Consider the following 20,343-nt stretch of genomic DNA (forward strand, 5'->3'; position numbering starts at 1 on the left):
GCCAGTGCAAATTAGAGCAACCCCTTGGAGGTGGGTTCTGAAAAAAGGAGCCATAGCTCACTTCATTACAGCCCACAATGTGCACCCAACAAAAGCTTGGACTGGCAGTGAATGTGTCCCCATGTGCTGGAGGAATTTAGCAAGACTGAGTGTCTTTTTAATAATGGCATTTCTTCCTCTGTCTCAAAATAAATAACCTGACTGAAATAAGTAGCCTCCTTCACTTCTACTTGTTTTGGTTTTAGTTGACATTATGCTAACAAAGTAATTCTAATTACCTGTTGGTAGGGGGTAGAAGATAGTGGCCATTCAGTAAAACATCTTCCTTACTTGTGTGTAATCAGAGGTATCCAAACTTCTCCAAACAGCTACTGCTCATTTTTAACAACACTTGAAAAATAATGAACCATGGGCACCAGGGGTGAGGGGGGGATTGTAATTTTTATCCCCATGTCATCAAAGGCATTTCTGGCTGACAGAAGCACTTACCTCTGGGGTGGAGCAGTAAGCACAACTGCAGCTTCCTCACCCCCCAATTATTTGAGGTTCCACCAGAGGAAGCAGCTTTGTTTTGCATCAAGGGCTCCATAGAAGATCTGTCAGCTGAGATTCCCAGAAAGACGTGCTGACTGCCCCTCCAAACTAGCCCTATCCACTTTTCAGATTGACCCCCTGTCTGAAACTATCTGACCATGACACTATATTCCCCTTGCAAATATATAGGCACAACACATATACTAGTGAAAAATAAAGACACCTGGATTGAAAGTGACATGCTATATTTTAATTATTATAAAGTTGTTTATAACACCTCTACCCCAATATAACGCTGTCCTCGGGAGCCAAAACATCTTACCGTGTTATAGGTGAAATCGTGTTATATCGAACTTGCTTTGATCCGCCGGAGTGCGCAGCCCCGCCTCTCTCCCCTCCTCCCTCTCCCCCCCCCCCCCGAGCACTGCTTTACCGCGTTATATCCGAATTCGTGTTATATCGGGTCGTGTTATATCATTGTAGAGATGTAATAATGTGCATTGGCTTCAGATAACAATATTTAACAATGTAAACAATAGACCATGAGTAAATGTAAAAGTCTGAAGGAACAGAAGTTTTGGTTAGAGTAAAATTTTTCACAGTACATCAGGCAAGCACATTTAAATTGTTACTCACTGGGACTGTATCAGAATGATTTTCTCAGATAGCCAGGAGGGTTGAGAATTGAGATGGAATGGGAAGGAAGTTTGTTCTTCTTGCAAAAATAAATTAATTCGTATAACACAGAGGAAAAGAATAAAGAGGAAGGAGAAATCCCCTTGTTAAATTTTAATCATTTAAGCCCTGGGCGTAACAAAGATTGCATGAAGCACATGGCAGGAGGTGTAACTTCAATAACAGACTTGTATTTTACAGTTTAATTTCCAAAACTCAGCTATCTTAGAGAAAACAAAATCAGCAAACAGAAGCATGAAATTGCTTGCTAAAATAACCATAGAATCATAGAAATGTAAGTCTGGAAGGGACCGTAATAGGTGATCTAGTGCAGTCCCCTCCACTGAGGCAGGACTAACTAGACCATCCCTGTCCACTGTTTGTCTAACCTGTTCTTAAAAACCTCCAATGATGGATATTCTACAACCTCTCTGGGTAATTTGTTCCAGTGCTTAACTACTCTTACAGATAGAAGCCTTTCCTAATGTCTAACCTAAATCTCCCTTGCTGCAATTTGAGCCCATTACTTCTTTTCCTGCCTTCAGTGGTTGAGGAGACCAATTTATCACATACACACCCTTTATAATAACCTTTTATATACTTAAAGACTATGTCATGCCCCGCACACACACCAGTCTTCTCTTCTTCAGACTAAACAAACCGAATTTTTTCAATCTTTCCTCTTAGGTGATGTTTTCTAGACCTTTAATCATTTTTGTTGCTCTCCTTTCTCCAATTTGTCCACATTTTTTCTGAAGTGTAGTGCCCAGAACTGGGCACAATACTCCAGTTGAGGCCTATCAGTTCTGAGTAGAGTGGAAGAATTACTTCATGTTTCTTGCTTACACTACTCCTGCTAATACAGCTCAGATCATACTCTATTTACACTGATGTTCGATAGGTTAGTCGTACAATCACTGCTACCTTTTTTAATGAAGACTGGCGGGTGGAGGGGGGGAAAGGCATTTAACACTTAGGCCATTGGTGCATTTTCTGTTAGTATCTTTCTCTCTTCATTGAGTAAAGGGTCTAATCCTGTCCTTGGTCTTCCTCTTGATTCTCATGTATTTGTAAAATGCTTTCTCACCCTTCATATCTCTAGCTAGTTTAATCTCATCTTGTGCCTTAGCCTTTCTAATTTTGTCCCTACCTGCTTGCTTTGTTTTCTTTTTATATTCATCCTTTGTAATCTGACAATTTCCATTTTTGTATGACTCTTATTTTGAGTTTCAGGTCATTGAAGATTTCTTGGGTAAGCCAGGGTGGCCTCTCACCATAGTTTCTGGTGCACCTGCATAGCTTGCTCTTGTGCCCGTAATAATGTCTCTTTAAAAAACTGCCAACTCTCCTGAACAGTTTTCCCTTAGACTTGCTTCCCATGGGATCTTACCTACTGAATGAAATGGCATAGAAATTGTGCAGTGATAAGTGATAAGTGCACAGGATTGGTTCAAAGAGAGAAAAATGCATCTAGCTGTGATGACGACTTCTCAGTTATTGTTTATTGTTAGCTCAAACACTAGAGGGCAATACAGAAGAAGAGTCTGCATCTGCATCTCTGTGCAATCTAAAGTCTGGTAGTGTTTTGCTGTCAATATTGTTATTGCAATGTAAAATGGGCTCATGTTCTTAGGAGATTTTCTCTAAAACAAAAACCTTTCTTGGTAGACTTATCCGGAAACACCTGAAATCCATATGATTTAAAAAACAAAATACTGTAACCACGGCTTTGACAAAAATAACAACTCGGTGATAATACTGTAGGTCAGTGGGTTCTGTTTATTTGCATTTAGGCCAGTATAAATGTAGATTCTAAATGATCAACAAATTTAAAATCGGGATAAAAACTAACGCCCCAATTCAGTAACGAATTTTTAATCAGTACAGCACTTAAGCATATGTGTAAAGGTAATCAATGTTTAAGGACTTTTCTGACTCAGTCTAAACTGTATTAGTTTATTATAGGCCATTAGTGTATTTTCAAAAGTCTCTTTTCATGAACACTACCTATAAGACTGCTGTTAAAAATATGGCATATTAATGTAACATCCCTTTGCTAAGTATTCAACAGCTGTTCTGAGTATAATATGGAACCCCGAATAAGGAAACCATCTTTTGAAACATCCCCGTTATGCCGCTTGACCATTTAAAAAAAAAAAAAAAAAAAAAAAAAAAACCAATTGCTCTTATCCTTTCTTTAAAGACCCTTGGAAGTCTTCCAATAATTCTTGTCTAAGTTGTATAAAGAAATTAAGTAATTTAACATTTTCTATTTTAGGAGATAAAAACCTGTCTCAGAAGATTTATAACCAGGGCACTCTTCAGACACTAGTAATCAAGAAGACTAAGTTTCCCTGCTCCAGTAGATAAATCTTCTACATTCATTTGCTAATTAAATTGTTCAATTATTGGAAAATATTTGCCTTACCCAAATGGCTTTAGCAGCTATTCCTAATATATGAAAATGTTTCCCTGCCATATCTCTAGATGGCAAATGACACTGAGTTGTATGCAAGTTAAGCTGAGGATGCTCTAGCTAGAAGGTGTGCTGTAGAAAAATCGGTAGAGATTGTACTGAAGAGAAAACATTTTAGTTGCTTCCATGGTCATTTGTCTTTATATCACTGACACATTCAAATAACAATACTTGAATATACGGTTACATGAACAAAGAATACTGAAATGTTCAGAACAGATCCAAGCTAAATTCTGTGAAAAATGAGAATATACACAATATTTATCACATCTAAGGATTTCAGGGATCTTAGCTCATATGTTTGAAATAGCTAGACAAGTGTTTTAAAGATGGATTGGCATCCTTAGGCTTTTAAAGTAATTTCATTTTTTTTTTTTTTTTAGAATATCATTATTTTTATATTACAATATAACAAAGTATCTTTCAGGGATATGTCCTTTAGACTCAATATAGTAAGAGTATAACCAGCTGCAACATTTACACAGACCATCTTTTAATAGAGGTTATCAGCATGAAATCATTTGAACTGACACTATTACAGACTTAGCAAAATGGTATAACTCTACTCAGGCACAGTATTGTCCATATAAATTAATGAATAAAGTAACACCACTGGTACTTCCACCCACATATTCAACCTTTATGGGGATGAAATGCAGTGGCCATCCAGGGGATGCAGTCACCCCAACCCAGATCCAGGGATTGAACAGTGCCCTCTGCACCACAGTGTTAGTCCTATTTAATCAGTGTAAGTGCAGATCCTATGGCACTTCGCCTGGGGCCTCTGTATTCTGCTGGTGTCCCTCCTCAAACGCAGCTGAACCATTGCCCGGAGCTGACCCTCTGTCAGGAAGAATTACACCCTCCCTGCTTATGGCACCTTTCATCTCAAACAAGGCCGGCTCCAGGCACCAGCTTAACAAGCAGGTGCTTGGGGTGGCCAAGCGAGAGGGGCGGCACCTGCGGCAATTCGGAGCAAAGGACCTGCCGCTGAACTGCCGCCGCCGATCGCAGCTTCCCCCCCCCCCCAATTGCCGCCGCCGATCGCAGCTTTTTTTTTGCTTGGGGCGGCAGAAATGCTGGAGCCGGCCCTGATCTCAAAGTACTTTAACAAACATTAAGTAAGCCTCAACAAAGCCTATGAGGTAAATATTTTCATCCCCTTTTATAGGGTGACCAGATGTCCTGATTTTATAGGGACAGTTCCGATATTTGGGTTTGTTTGTTTTTTTTTAATATGGAATCCTATTAACCCCCAACCCCTGTCCCGATTTTTCACACTTGCTATCTGGTTACCCTACCCTTTTACAGATGGGCAAGCTGAGGTATAGAAAAGTTAAATGGTATGGCCTAAGTCACACAGCATGTCAATGGAAGAGATAGGAAGGAAGCCTGAGAGTCCTGACTTTATTCCCCTGTCCTAAACATCAGACAAACACATATGAAAACTCTTTAGATAAACAGTTTTACCTTTTTAAATTTCAGATAAAGATCTTTTCTGCATTATCTGTGCTCATTTAATACAGCAATCCAAACATTTCTGATTCCCTTTTATTATTATGAATACAAGCCCCGATACAGCAACCTGAACTGTGATGGGGAAAAAAGCATAATACTCCCAATTCTCCATCGTGTTCTGAGCAGGTCTTCAAAGAACTGACTATCCAGCTCCCCCTGAAGTCACAGCATCATGGGAAGCACTCCACACTGTGTGGAATCTGTCCCATAGTCCCTTTTTCAGAAGAGCTTGTCCCATTTATGAAATAATTAATTAAATTATGCTTTTCCCATTGCCATTCCTTTTTTATTTTAGCTCCATGATTTCTGAGCTATTCTAATCTCTTAGGCTGAAATCTGCAAAGGAGTCTAAATGAATAATGTGACCAAGTAGCAGTGGTCAGTGAGATGTTGGTACCTAACTTACTTGGGTTTAATTTGAAAATCTCATTAATGTAACATCTGCACACTCTCTACTATGCTAAGATATCACTTCTTCCACACACATTTCATACAAAAAAATCCTTCATGCCATTTTAAAGTCACTCAAATTAATACAAATCATAAATTTGACACACATATTTCTTCATAAGATGTCAAATAATCAATTAGTAGATCAGAAAGAGAAAACAGAACAAATAAAAATTAAGTAGTGCCTCAGCACATAAAGTAAAATATGTTAGCATCACTAAAGACCCATTCATTGGTGAAAGTTATTAGAGTTTGGGAAGTATAGTAAGATCATCTTTAATGGTGCTCATTTTTTAACATTTGTTCTTTATATTACCTCATTTAAATGGAACTAAGAAAGTAACTGGTAAAACTGTTTATTATAAATTGTTTTGTGAATGACACATCAAGAAAGGAAAGAGGAGAGCTACATCTTGCAGTGATCTGTTTATTTTGACACTGATCTAAACTATCAAACTAAAAAACTACCCACACAGACAAGATTCAACCATACAAAATTATGTAACTAATGTCATCTAGAAAGGAGCTACTAATTACACTTATTTAATAGTAGTTTTAAAAAACTATGTAACATAAACTTAGTTCACCAAATATGGTGAAGCATTATAATTCTCCTAATGCACCACTTTCACAAAATGCTGGTTCTCTTTAAAAAAAAGCCAACCAAATCCTTGTTTATATCACCAATTGCTAATGCGCTATAGAAATCTCTCAACAACCACCAAGTCCCTCAAAAGTATGAAGCTGAAAGTACATCTGTGATGGTAACACTTAAAATTAAGTGTCTTAAATACACTTAGCTATGCATTTAATTTAGACCTAATAAGAGACAGTGAATATTACATAGTAAAGAAATATCAGTAACAAATATCACACCTGTAATATTTTAGGCATAGTCGTATATGCAGTCATTGCCCCTCTTATTCAACATGTATATTGGGCTGTTAAAGGGTGTTAGTGAGGACGCTTGGGCTATTTTTTTTTTTTTAAGTAATTTTATTTTCAATATGCTGAAGACCCTCAACTTTATGTCTTTATCTCAATTGATCCAGTTCAGAGACTGACCTAGTAGCCTGGTTGGGATAAGAGCATAGATAAGAATGAGCTGGCCGAGGACCATTCTGAATAAGAAAGAAGTGATGTTGGCAGGTTGGAATAACCAGGAAATGTCAATTTATAGTCTGCCCCTAAGCCTGAGGGTGTTTAACTTCTGTTCGTAACTTGAGTCTATAACTTGGTAGTTTGGTTAGACCAACTTCTACACTTAAGAGATCAAGTCGCAGTGATAGTCAAACTGTGACATTTCACCAATTGTGCCTGGCCAGACAGATATGACCATGTCTTTTAGATGTGAATCTTACACCATTATTCATGTCTTTGACACTTGGAGGTTAGGCTATTGGAATGCATCCTACATTGAACTCCTGTTAAATCTATTTGGAAGCTGGATCTGCTTGGAGCATCTTATAGACAGCTAAACACCTATGCTTTGGGATCTGCACTGATTACCTGTGCACTTAGGGTTTTGACCTGTAAAGTCCTAAATGGCCTGAGATTGGCTACCTAACAGTTTACCTCTCCACCCAGGACGCACTGCCATGCTTGGTGGGGTAGAATATGATTATGAGCTTGGTAGAAGCGATGAGATGATTGAACTGAATATTTGATTTTTGAAATGTTAAATAATTGGCAGGCTGCTCTAAACCTGGTTATGGCTACTTATTGTTATAAATCAAAATAAAATATAGCATACTTTAGATCTGGAACATCTTAACACCTACAGAGGTGTGTAGCAGTAAAGGCCACTTAATGCTATCATGATTGTGACGGGATCCCCATTTACAGCCTGGGACCGTGGGACCACTGTACCCCCTTAACACTCTCCAGCCTGGGCTGTCTCTCACAATGCCTTGCTGGTGACATGCCGCAAGCCCCACCAGGCGCTGTTATCACTCAGCACAATCGCATGTGTAGCCCCACACCCAGCTAGATTGCATGAATCCTCCCAGAGCCACTCATGAGTCACACAGGGAAAGGCACCAACCAAATCCCCCTGGCTCCCAGAACTGTACCTCAGGAATATAGCCAGGCGTGCTGGAACAATTTGTATAGTGGGGGTGCTGAGAGCCATTGAATCAAACTGTAAACCCTATATACAATGGAAAGCACTTCCAACCAAGGGGTGCGGTGGCAGCACCCCCAGCACTCCTAGTTCCAGCACCTATGAATATACCATCTTGCACTGCTCAAGATGGGCAGTGCAAATTTATTAATTGGTTCATCACTTCATCAATGGAAAGTGGATATACACCAGCCTTTGCAAACCTGCGCAGTTTTGCCATACACATCATACAAACTCACTGGTAAAGATAAACGGTAAAACAAATTTATTGACTACAAAAAATAGATTTTAAATGATCATAAGTGATATGCAAAAAGTCAGAGTTAGTTACCAAAAGAAAAGAAAATATAAGCATGCAGTCTAAACTCTCAACCCTATTAGATTGGGCAACATCTAGATTAAGCAGTTTTTCTCACCCCACTGGATACTGCAGTTCATAGTAAGCAGATTTCACCCTTGAAACCTGGGCCAGTCTCCTTTGTTGGAGTCTTAAGTCTTCTCAGTGTCCTTGTTACTTGCAGCATAGGTGCAGGCAGGAGAAAGGAGAAGCATGGGCCCCCTGTGTTCTGTTTTGTACCCTCAGTCAGATGTGCTTGGAGAACACAAGTCCAGGCATGTCTGGTGGGCATTGCTGAGTCCCCAGGCAAGGTTGAGCAATTCCTCTGGTGTGACTTTATGCAGGTGAATCATTGAATTGTAACTTCCTTGCTAGACAATGGCTGTTGATAGTTGTTTGACACCTCGCCTGGGCCTTGGTTACTCTCCTTGCTGTTGTCTCTGGGGAGCTAAGATCTGATCTGGCTAATTCCCCAATTTACAGCATGTTTTAGTGACAACCATATAACACAATCTCATAACTTCATATGCACTACAGATGTACATATTTAGATAGAACAGTGACTTTGAGCTGATCATAACCTTTTCCCTGATACCTCACATGGCATGTTTATATGCAATATCACAATTACATACTGATGAGGAATATGGAGGTTTCAAGACGCTTCCCCAAGGTATAGTATGTCACAATGATATCAGTCATGGATTCTGCCTTGGAGAGAGAAAGGTGGAATGTGTCATATGTGACAAAACCAAGCCACATCACTTAATGCACCTCTGGAAGGTGCTCGGATACTATGATGATGAGGGCAGTATAAGAACCAGAGTAGACTAAATAATTACTGCCAAGAACTACCACAATGTCCAACAGTATAATAACTGACAGACTTTCAGCTTACATCAAACAAAATGTTTCAAACATTGCTAAAAAGTTAAGATGGGAAACTAAACACGAATTTCAGTTCCTCAGACCAAAGAGGAAAATCAAAGGAAACAGTAATAATCTCAAAATAATTCTCAGAAAACTAGTTTGGTTTAAAACTCTGGTGTTTCTCTACATCAAGATTATTCTCAAAGAAGCAAGCTCAGTTCTGTAGCTGTGGGACTTTTAATTTAACAACAAATGGAAGGGTTGTCATTGACTCTAACTTCTTCAAATCTGATTGCACCTTCTGTAATAGTTATTTGCAAAATGAGTAATGTTTTACAGCGCAATCACAAAAAAGCCTTCTATATAGTTTTCTACAAGAATATTATAAAAATGCAATTGATTAGCTTTCATTTCAGCCACAAAGGTAATATTACTCAGAAAGTCAGTATACAAGTTCTAGCACTAGATAAATGTCATCAAGAAAATGTTTTTGCCAGTGTAATTTAAATACTTAAATAGTCACCGATCTTTTGAAAGCAGCTGTTTTTAAAGATATTTAAATTGCCACTGTCAATCTTATTTTGTTTTAGTCAGTAAAACAAAATATGCGGAACCAGAAACCTTATCTAAGGTATACTACAGTCATGGTTATTAAAACAGCACTTTTCTGAATAGCTATATTTTAAAATTTAAGTATTTCCATTATAAACCACATTTTTTTTTCAGGATTTTACAATTCTGCCATAAAAATATGTAAGCAGGGTCTGAATGAATTCTTCCCTGAAAGCTATCTGGGAGGGGGAAATACTTTAGGTGTGTTCTTGTAAATACCGTTTGCTCCTGCTCTGCTTAGATATCCAGCAGATAGAGTGGTGTGTTGCTCAAAGTAACCAACTTTGGCTGGTGTTGGGATACAAATCACTTTAGTACTGAATGCAGGGGTAGTGCAATGCTGTCACCAATGTTGTTATTATTGTATGAATAAAGGGGAGCGGAACTGTAGTTAACCTATCCCAAATGAGGGGGTCACCCTCAGATGAAAGTACCTCATTAAGCCAGGGGCTCGAATGCCAGAGGCCTGTGAAAGAAAGAGAGGTGGGGACAGGTGTCCCAGCCAGGAGGTGTGGACTCTCTCCCATGGATCCTCCCTGGACTGGTTTAACCTGTTCCCCCACACTCACACACTGTTCAAAGAAAGAGTTAAATAGGCTTCATTAGAAGCCTCTTTGTTATTTTAAATGCTCAATCAGAGCTGAAATCAGTTGTGGTAGGACATTGTTTCTGCCCAGCCTCCTATGAGCTAAAAATCACTGAGATGGGGCAGTATTTCTGCCCATCCTGCAAAGAGCTGAAAATTACTAATAGACTGATGTGCAGAGGTCGCAGTAAAGAGGCAGGTGTCAGCAGAAGGTGACTGACAGTCGGCCGGTGAAAAAGTGGCTGGTGAGGCAAAGAGACGCAGCGAGCAGCTAGCAGGGTGGCTGGCAGAGAGGCGCAGTGAGCGGTCAGCAGGGTGGCTGGCAGAGAGGCGCAGCGAGCGGTCAGCAGGGTGGCTGGCAGAGAGGGCCAGAGCAGAGCTCCACAGAGAGGCACTGCAATTGGTCAGCAGGGTGGCTGGCAGAGAAGGGCGCCGAGTGAGTGCCCGAGCAGCAGAGCGAGTAAGGTGCCTCTTTACACACACACCCTCCACCCAGGGTGGGAGGTGAACTCTGCTGATGCACTTCTGACCTCTGGGTCTGCACTGACCAAGGACAGCAACTGTGAGTGGGGTGCAGAGAAGGGTAAGGCACATTAAAGGGACTTTCGGGTTGCTGGACTTAAGAACCTGAGGGGAAAAGGACACTGCCCAACTTACTTGGGGGTGGGTCTTTTGATCATGGTTTATGTTTATGAACCCTGTTTGCTGTGTTTTCCTAAATTAACACAGTGTTATGTCCCTCCTTTTATTAAAAGTTTCTTTTCTACACTCAGACTCTGTGCTTGTGAGTGGGGAAGTATTGCCTCTCAGAAGCGCCCAAGGGTGGGGTGTAATTTTCCCAGGTTCCTGGGTGGGGGCTTGAGCCGGTTCTGTGTTGTATCAATGGAAAGGAACCCCTAGATATTGAACCCGTCCCTGGTTGCTGCTGGCTTCACCTGGCAGATGAGTTACAAATACTATTACCATTGAAGGTTTGGTACAAGGCCTCAGAACAGAAGTACTTCTTAAAAGAAAAATAAATTTGTTTAAAACTAAAGCTTTTTGACTGGGGGAGTGCCTCATGAAACTCAAAGGCCTTCAGTGTAAAAAATAAACTTTTCAAGTTAGTTGCTTAAAAGGTGGATTAAACAGAAGTTAGATAATTATGTTTACAGCACCTGTCTACTTCATTTCACAATTATTTTAAAAATCTTTATTCCTTTTTGTGCCTTTATAGTTAACATGCACATACGCAATATCTTGCAGAGGTTACATTTTTGTTTAAGTACCCATGCTGAATTTGACAGGTCTTAGAGTTTATCAGGTCAATAAAGCAAAGATTAAAGCTCCGTAAGTATACATTGACAGGCTACGCTGTAACAGCTCTGTTTATCTTGTCATTCAGTGGATTAAATATGCAGCACAGAGTGCACTGACATGATAGGTTATAAGAACTCCATCATATATTCAGCTTTAAATCTGTAAAAACTAGGATTTCAGCTTGGAGACTTGGAATTAACAAAATAATGAAAACCTATTCTGCCAAGGCAGAAGAAGAAATAGCTTCCTTCTAGGCTGTTTTTGCATTTTGTATTACACAAATCTCTATGGATTTAAATTACTTAGTTTGTTAAGAGTAAACCAACATTAAAAATGAAAATGTTAACCAACAAGAAATGTCACTTGAATTTATGAAAATTAGTTAAACCTACAATGAACATTTTCAAAGATACCAATTACTTATTCTGCATTTGTAATAATCTTCAATGAAGACTCTATAATCTCCTGGTGAATATAAGAAAGAATAGAGCGTAGATCAATATGGTTGTAAAAGTGTAAAGTATTTTATTATAACTAGTAAAATAATTTACACTGTTGCTGAAAATTAAAAAAAAAAAAAAAAAAACAACAAACAACAACAACAACAACATTCAAGATGTGATTTAACAAGGCTGTAAATCCTTAGGACAAAGCACCATATCTAAACTTGCCCTTACAAACACGGACTCCATCCTGCAGACCCTTATGCATGTGCTTAACTGACATCCACAAGTAGTTTCATTGACTTCTCACGTAGGCAAAGGGATTACTCATGTATGTAAAGTTAAACATACATGTTTGTAGATTAGAGGCCTTTGGGCTCAATCCTGCTCTCATTGAGGTCAATGTCATTTGCACTTCAGTGGGAGCAGGATTGGTCCCCTTTAGGGCCTGATCCAACTCCCACTGCAATCATTGACTTAATAATGGTCCCATTTCCCATTTAACATCATGCTTTGGGGCATGGGAGACTGTTTACCACCACCAAGGGATCCTCATAACCTTGAGCATCTCCCAATTTTTCCTTTAAACTTCTTACACCAGCTTGAGTCTAACCAGATTTCCAGCTGATAAAATGCTGGAGTCTGTCACTGATGCTCTTGAGCCACCAATAAGGGTTACCACAGAGCAAGATGAGGAGTTCCTTGTCTCATCTACTGAGTGTGCTCCCCTCAACAGAGAACCCACTATATATTCACTCCAGAAAAGGGGACTGACCTGGAGATTCATTATTCTGAATACCGGGTGTAGTGTAGGCAGGGTCAAATGCTCTAACCCCAAAACACAGACATGTGACGTGGTGTATGAGTAGCTGACTTCTCTCTGGTTAGTATATTTATATTTTACCTGAAGTAATGGAGCACACTGCTCAAAACGTATTACAATGAGAAAAGCTAGCATTTGTCACCTTAGGAGGGGTCGCGGGACGTTGCCGAGGCTGTACTCAGGAAGGATGGAGAAATGTTGACCTCAACTGAGGAGATCATTGAGAGGTGGAAGGAGCACTTTGAGGAACTCCTCAACCCAATGGACATGCCCCCCTTCTAGGAGGCAGCACCGGAAACCTCCAGTGAGAACGGATCTATTTCTGATGCTGAGGTCGATACGGCAGTAAAGTGCCTTCATAGTGGTAAGGGAGCAGGAGTGGATGAGATTCGCACAGAGATGTTGAAAGTACTGGACAATGTTGGGGTGTTGTGGTTAACGAATCTCTTCAATGTTGCATGGAAGCCAGGTGCAGCACCTCTGGACTGGTAAACAGGACAGTGGTGCCAATCTTTAATAAAGGAGACCAGAGGGTGTGTTCCAACTATTGGGGGATCACACTCCTCAGCCTCCCTGGCAAAGCCTATGCCAGGGTGCTGGAGAGGAGGTTACGCCCATTAGTTGAAACTCGGATTCAGGAGGAACAATGCGAATTCCGTCCCAGCTGTGGAACAATGGATCAGCTCTTTGCTCTCTTGCAGGTACTCGAGGGGTCGTGAAAGTTTGTTTTGTAGACCTGGAGAAGGCATATGACCACATTCCCCAAGATGTCTTGTGGGAAGTGCTGCAGGAGCATGAAGTGCCAGTGCCGCTTTTGCATGCTATCCGGTCTCTCTATTCTCAGAGTGAGAGTTGTATTCGGATTCTTGGCATTAAGTCAAGTTCGTTCAAGGTGGGTGTTGGACTCCGTCAGAGGTGTTTCCTGTTTTCGCTCTTGTTCATAATTTTCATGGGCAAGATATCAAGGTGCAGCCAAGCCATGGAGTGTATCCGGAGGTGACACCCCTGCTGTTTGCAAATGATGTTGTCCTTCTTGCTTCTTCAGACTGTGATCTCTGACACACACTCGAATGTTTTGCTGCTGAGTGTGAAGTGACTGGAATGAAAATCAGCACCTCCAAATCAGAGGCCATGGTCCTCTCCTGGAAGAAACTGGACTACTCTCTCCAGGTGAGGGGAAAGCAGCTGCTCTTAGTGAACGAGTTCAAGTATCTAGGGGTCTTGTTTACAAGTGATGACAAGCGGGAGCGTGAGATCAACCAGCAGATTGGTGCAATGGTGCAGTGATGTGGGCACTGCATCAATCCATGGTGGTGAAGCAGGGGTTGAGTTCTCGGATGAAGCTCTTGGTTTACAGGTCACTCTACATCCCCATCCTCACCTATGGTCATGAACTTTGGATAATGACGAAAGGATGAGATCATGGGTACAAGCAGAGGAAATGAGGTTTCTACGCAGGGTAGCTGGGCTTACGCTTTGAGATAGGGTGAGGAGTTCAGCTACTCAGGAGATCCTCAAAGTAGAGCCACTACTCCTCCAGATCGAGAGGAGCCAGTTGAGATGGTTCGTGCATCTGATAAGGATGCCCCATGGGAGGCTTCCACCGGAACTGTACCAGGCACGTCCTACTAGGTGGAGGCCCTGAGGCTGACCCAAGACACACTGGAAAAACGGTTGGCCTGGGAATACTGGGGAATCCCCCAGGAGGAGGTGGAACCTGTTGTGGAGGAAAAGGAAGTCTGGTCCTCCCTATTCTCCATGCTGCCACCATGACCGTCACCAGGAAAAAGCAGCATAAAGGAAGGAGAAGGAGAAGAAGAGCTAGCATAAAAGTGCATTGATTAATATAGCAAGGGGGTAGCTTGCTACATAGATTACTCTAGAATCAGAGGTTGAGCTCAATATGCAGTCTCACCTGTGTGAATTCAGGAATACAGCCTCATTCATTTGTATGAGAGATTCCTGACTAATGAGAGAGGAAAATGTATATTTGATTGTACGGTCCTTGTCTCATCTCCACTGGGGTCAGGGGGAAAGATACCACAATAATAAAAATACATTCCCATTATGCTAACACTTCAGTGTCCCAAACTTCAATCCTCCGAAATTCCCGTTATCAAAAACTGTGTCAGACTTCTCAAACACCTATTAAATCAATGGAAAATTAATTCAGTTACTTAACATTCTGAATTACCCTAACACACACTCATGGTTGCACTGCAAAGTTACTAGTCATAAATTACATGGGTAATTTCATTCCATTTTTTCATTCGAAAAACGAATATTTTTTCTATTAAAAAAATCCAGAATGCAGAGTCTATTGACAACCTTTCCCCTCTTACAAGGACTGTTTTCTACTCTCTTCTTTAACAAAGATTACTAGATTAATTTAAAGATGGTGAAATCATCACATAAAATATTCCCAGGACAAGCTGTCCAGTGATTAAACTTGATGGTGTTAATAGATTGATTCTGCAGATCGCAGGAGACTCAAAATTTCAAGAGTCAAGATGAAATGGAGTTGCAGCTGAGAAGGAATAAAAAGTACAGAAATCGGAAATGGAAAAGACCTATTGGGTCATCTAGTCAATCACCTTATACTACAAGATTTACAAGTGCATTGTTCACTCTTTTTAAATATAAAAAGTAAAGGGGTTTTCTCCACTTCCCTTGGAACACAATTTCACAGCCTATCATATTTCTGCATTGTAAAATTATGTCTTGATTTTCAGCCTTAATTTCCCTTTCCTTAAGAGTAAAACTCAATACCCCAAAATGATGCACATACATTGCCCACTTCCAAACCCTAGCTAGACCTCTAAATCATTTTAGAGGGTTTCTACTGTTGATGGGTTTTTATAAACACACATTTTGTGGATGAATTTTGTGGTCAGAATTAAGAGTGTGCATGCCAGACAGTCTTGTTTGTTTGGGAAATCATACCAATCTCACAGCTCTGTGGAAACCTACAGTGCTATCTGAATAATAAGTTCCATGGTAAGCTGTGCAAGCTTCTTGCTGTCCTGCCTGCCTGCTCACTCTCTACCACTGCTCTCTTGCTGCGATCTTTAAAAATGACACCTGAACAGGAAAGACTCCTAGAGTTGGAGAAGAGGGGAGGACAATGACAACAATGACCTCAGCAGTTGGGAAGGAGCAGAGGAAGGATCCCTATAGCTGAGGCGTAGAGAGGAAATGGGGCAGTAGGCTGTGGGGCAGGATAAACATGGGGGTTAGCACAGTTGGGAAAAAGGAAGTATCTGGAAGGCAACAGGGAATAGACAGCTGAACATGCCTGTCTTGAGATATACACTTCTTTTGTTCGGGGGGATGGGAGTGCAACTTGGGTGGGATCCAAGGCTCAGGTTAAACCTTAATCCGGCTCAGGAATTTACTTCCAAAGCACACCATTGTTTGCCAAAATTTTCTTGTAGACAAAGTGTCCTGTCAAGTTGTTGGCCATCCATGCACACTTCTTCTCAAGGCTCAAAACAGCAGAATCAACAAAGCCTTGACCAGTGAATTATGGTATGAAGGGAATTACTTTTGCTGATACCAAAATAAATGGTTGCCTCTTGTTATAAAAAGGAAAAGCAGATTCCTCTGGGTGCATGTTACATCTTTATTGTGGGCCTGTGCTATAACACTGATTAATTAACAGCCTTAACGTACACTGGTCAGCGTGGACATGCTTCTGACTGATCCAGCCCACCTCTCTAAGCAACAATTTCAGTGATGTAAGTACCACAACAAAATAAGGAGCATATGGAAATTAAATAAAGCAATGGTATGATATTTTTGGTAGATTTTAAAATCTGAATGACTCCCTACTGAAATCCAATTATTTTTATCACGCACTATAGTTCATTATTACATTATTACAATATTTGTGCCATGAAGGTACATTTAGGCATGTACATGTGGGTTTCCAGTGCCTTGGCAGACCTTGAACAAGCATTATGCCACGGGCTCTCGATGCTCAAGGCAACAACTCACAAATTTGAGTGCAGTTGACAGTTTTCCCCACGACTAACCACTCTGTACCAGTCACTACAGGATGCATGTGGACATTGCAGCTGTACCCTCAACCCCAGAGGCTGAGTATCACCTTTATAATTATATCAGTCACTGCTGGAGCGATTGGTGAGAAGTCAAGGTTTGCATAAATCTAGGTCTCCTGTGCTTCTCTATCTTCTAGGCTATTGGGCTGGTCCTCTAGAAGACGTGCATATATATTAATGGATATAAGTCATAAAACTTATTTACTTTAAACACATTTGACATACATCTTCGATAGAAATAGCAGAGGAATAGTTAAATACAGTGAAAATCACTTGTATAACATAGTAGAAATTTTATTGAAACATTCAGAAGTTAAAACTATTAACACATTTTATTTGACGATTTATCCTCTATCACGTATGTAATATATTATGCTTGAGAGAAGCATTTCATATGGTACAGAGGCAATATAATTTACCATTAAATTTCATTTTAATGGGATGTTTATCCCTAGCTTATAGAAAATACACTTGCTCTCAATTTTTTTTAATCTATATTAAATGATTCACCAGAATAAATGGAACAACAAAGAGGCTGTCAGTATGTCTCGCGGGGGGGAGGGGGAAGGGGTGGCGAGGCGGGGGAAGGAACCAAATACTCAGAAAAATATTAGAGTGGGGGTCTTAATATCTTCTATAACAATGATTATCTTTCATAAGTATTTCTAGTTCTTTGCCCCTGTGATGTATCCTAAGCCATTCACATTATAAATTAATACATTGAACTAATATTTATTTATGTATAGTAAATCCTGTATCTAGGAAGTTGATTTCCACTTCTGTTAGCTTGGGAACCTGATTCGTAAATGGGAACAGATGAAAAACATCCATCTTTATTTGAAAAAAAAAAAAAAAAGGAGCAAACAACACTATATGGATGTCAGCAAAGCAAAAGTAAATAAGTCTAACACTTAAAAAGCCCCAGATAACAGTCTATCAAATTAATCTTTGAATCTCTTGCATGAGTCTGCAGTTAAAAAGCACATTACACAAATTAGTTCCACTGAAACCAGGTTTTAATTCCAGAAGTAAATTTTATCACAAATTTGCTCAGCCCATATATATTATATAAATAAAACTAAAACTGATGAAAATTGGCTTACAATAATAAAACAATGTGTAGGATATAGGAGTGCCTTTGAAACTTACTTGAGTCTTAACATTGTCAATACTGTTCATTAGCAACTGCACACTGTTGATTAGCAGCCTTTTAAAAAAGACTTAATTACTGCATGTATTTACTTATTAGTCCTGGGCATGAATATCGCTTTGAAAATATTCACTGAAATTCTATGTCTACTGTATATTTAATCATTAGAATATTTAAATAATGCTAAGCAACTGAGTTTCAATGTTATTACTGTTTCTAGCAGAGAACACACCCATCAGCATCCAGCATAAACAACAGCATCTTGATTCTAGCATCTTCTTTATTTCTTAAAATCAAAACCTAAACCACTCCAAACCCAGCAGGAAGATACTCACAATGTAAAAGCATTGAAAACAAGACATTTCAGCACACTGTTTATATAGGGAGTTACCTTTTTTCCTTTCTTCTTCCTGTGAGCTGGTTTAGCATTTTTTTCCTTTGCTTCCTCACTCATTTTTCAGCAGGTAAATACAAGAAGGAGAAAAGAAGATCACTGCTTATATTCCAACATCCAAAGCCACTGCAAATATTCACAGCATTGAAATCAAAGTCCATCTGCTGACGTTTCTCAGACAAGTAACAGAATAACTGCTGTTTAAACACAGCTCCTGCTCCTGCACAGACTTGAATTGCTCACAGCCTTGCTCTGTTTTCCTCAAAAACAAGCTGGGAGTTCTTCACATCAAATATTATTTCTCTAAAAAAAAAAAAAAAAAAAAAAAAAAAAAATCTATATTTTCCTCTCTCATTTTAAACCAATCATTACCCCTGAGATAAGATCTTGACAAGACTTTTTCGCTTGTTCATCCACAGTGTTTCCAGCCTCTAATGGTGTTGATGAGCCACACACAGAAATTAGCTGCAGACTGCTGACAAATCTTAGAAGCTTTCACCAATGGATGATTTGCCCTTTCTTGCAGAAGGAAAAACTGAGCGTAAATTACTCCTATTGCTAATCGCATACACAACACATGTGTTGAATGCATCAGAGCATACCAGAAAAGGAAGCCGCCAAGAGAGTGATAAAAGCTCAGGTTACTGGATCTTCAAGCCACTCCCAGACTGATTCAAACAATAAAAGGCACAAAACATTACTGAAGAAATTGCTAGATAAATGTTTACATTTCTCGCTGCTACATGTCCCAGTCAAAGAGATCTGCAAATTGCCAATCTGAACATTAAAATGTATAATAATATTAATTAATTACATAAACCACCAATATTTCCATAAAATATATATTTATAACTATTACTGTCTCAAATAGCTCACTCTCCCTGTATGCCTGTTCACATGATTGGATTTATAAGACCATTTTACTAATGTAGATCTCTATTTGACTGAAATGTTTCATGCCTCATGTGTGCATAAATCTATAGAAGGTTTCAGATCATGTTTCCACACACTGCTGACCTAATCAGAAGAAAATTTTGGCTAGTTCTTTATGGATCTTATGTGGAGAGTCAAAAAAAGGGTGGAGACTTCATTATACCACCTCTCTCCTCTCCGTGCCCAGTAAGTCATGTTCTGCATGACCCATAAACAACTAAGTGGCCATGAAAGCATTCATTCAAGATGTGTCTAAATCATACCATTTGCTGCATGTAAAATGGCACGTACCTTTTGATATGAGCAGTATCTTTATTATGTCTAGCACTTCCCAGTTTAGACTCTTGCTCTCATAAAAAGATATGTTCAGAGATTATATGGTGGCCTATTTACCACATTCATATTCCTTTGTTCAGCTGACAATGTGCTAGTTCACACATTCTATGGGAATTTTGACCACATCAGAGGTGCCAAGTGACAATGAGTTTTGACAGGCAGCCTGCATATTGCTGCAAATGTTCCTTCTTCCATTAACATCCAAATCCTTAGCAACTCTCCTTTTCTTGCTCCAGCAGCTCAGCAGCATGGAAATGCCCACAACCAACATCCTGTGTACCATAAACAATGCATACATGACCTGGAAAGAGGGGTAAACAGTGAGGTGGCAAAGTTTGCAGACAATACAAAATTACTCAAGATTGTTAAGTCCAAAGATGACTGCAAAGAGTTGCAAAGGAACCTCACAAAACTGGGTGCCTGGATGACAAAATTTTCAGATGAAATTCAATATTGATAAATGCAAAATATGCATGTTGGAAAACATAATCCCAACTATACATACAAAATGAGGGGGTCTAAATTAGCTGTTACCACTCAAGAAAGAGAGTTATAGTGGATAGTTCTCTGAAAACATCTACCCAGTGTGCAGTGGCAGTCCAAAAAGCTAACAGAATGTTAGGAACCATTAAGAAATGGATAGATAAGAAGACAGAAAATATCATAATGCCACTATATAAACACCTTGAATAGTGCATTCAGTTCTGGTCACCCCATCTCAACA

At 39.7% G+C, this 20,343-nt stretch overlaps 1 protein-coding gene across 1 annotated transcript in view; it reads right to left on the reverse strand.

Moving 5' to 3' along the window:
• Positions 1 to 18,492, reverse strand: part of ANK3 (ankyrin 3) — a 439,766-nt gene extending 421,274 nt beyond the window's left edge. The window contains exon 1 of the mRNA XM_034777631.1: positions 18,348 to 18,492. Within this exon, the coding sequence (XP_034633522.1) occupies positions 18,348 to 18,410 (63 nt within the window). The 5' untranslated portion in view covers positions 18,411 to 18,492. The remainder of the gene's footprint in view (positions 1 to 18,347) is intronic.
• Between the last annotated feature and the right edge of the window lie 1,851 nt (positions 18,493 to 20,343).

Source organism: Trachemys scripta, chromosome 7, assembly GCF_013100865.1.
Source record: "Trachemys scripta elegans isolate TJP31775 chromosome 7, CAS_Tse_1.0, whole genome shotgun sequence".
Taxonomy (NCBI): Eukaryota; Metazoa; Chordata; order Testudines; family Emydidae; genus Trachemys; species Trachemys scripta.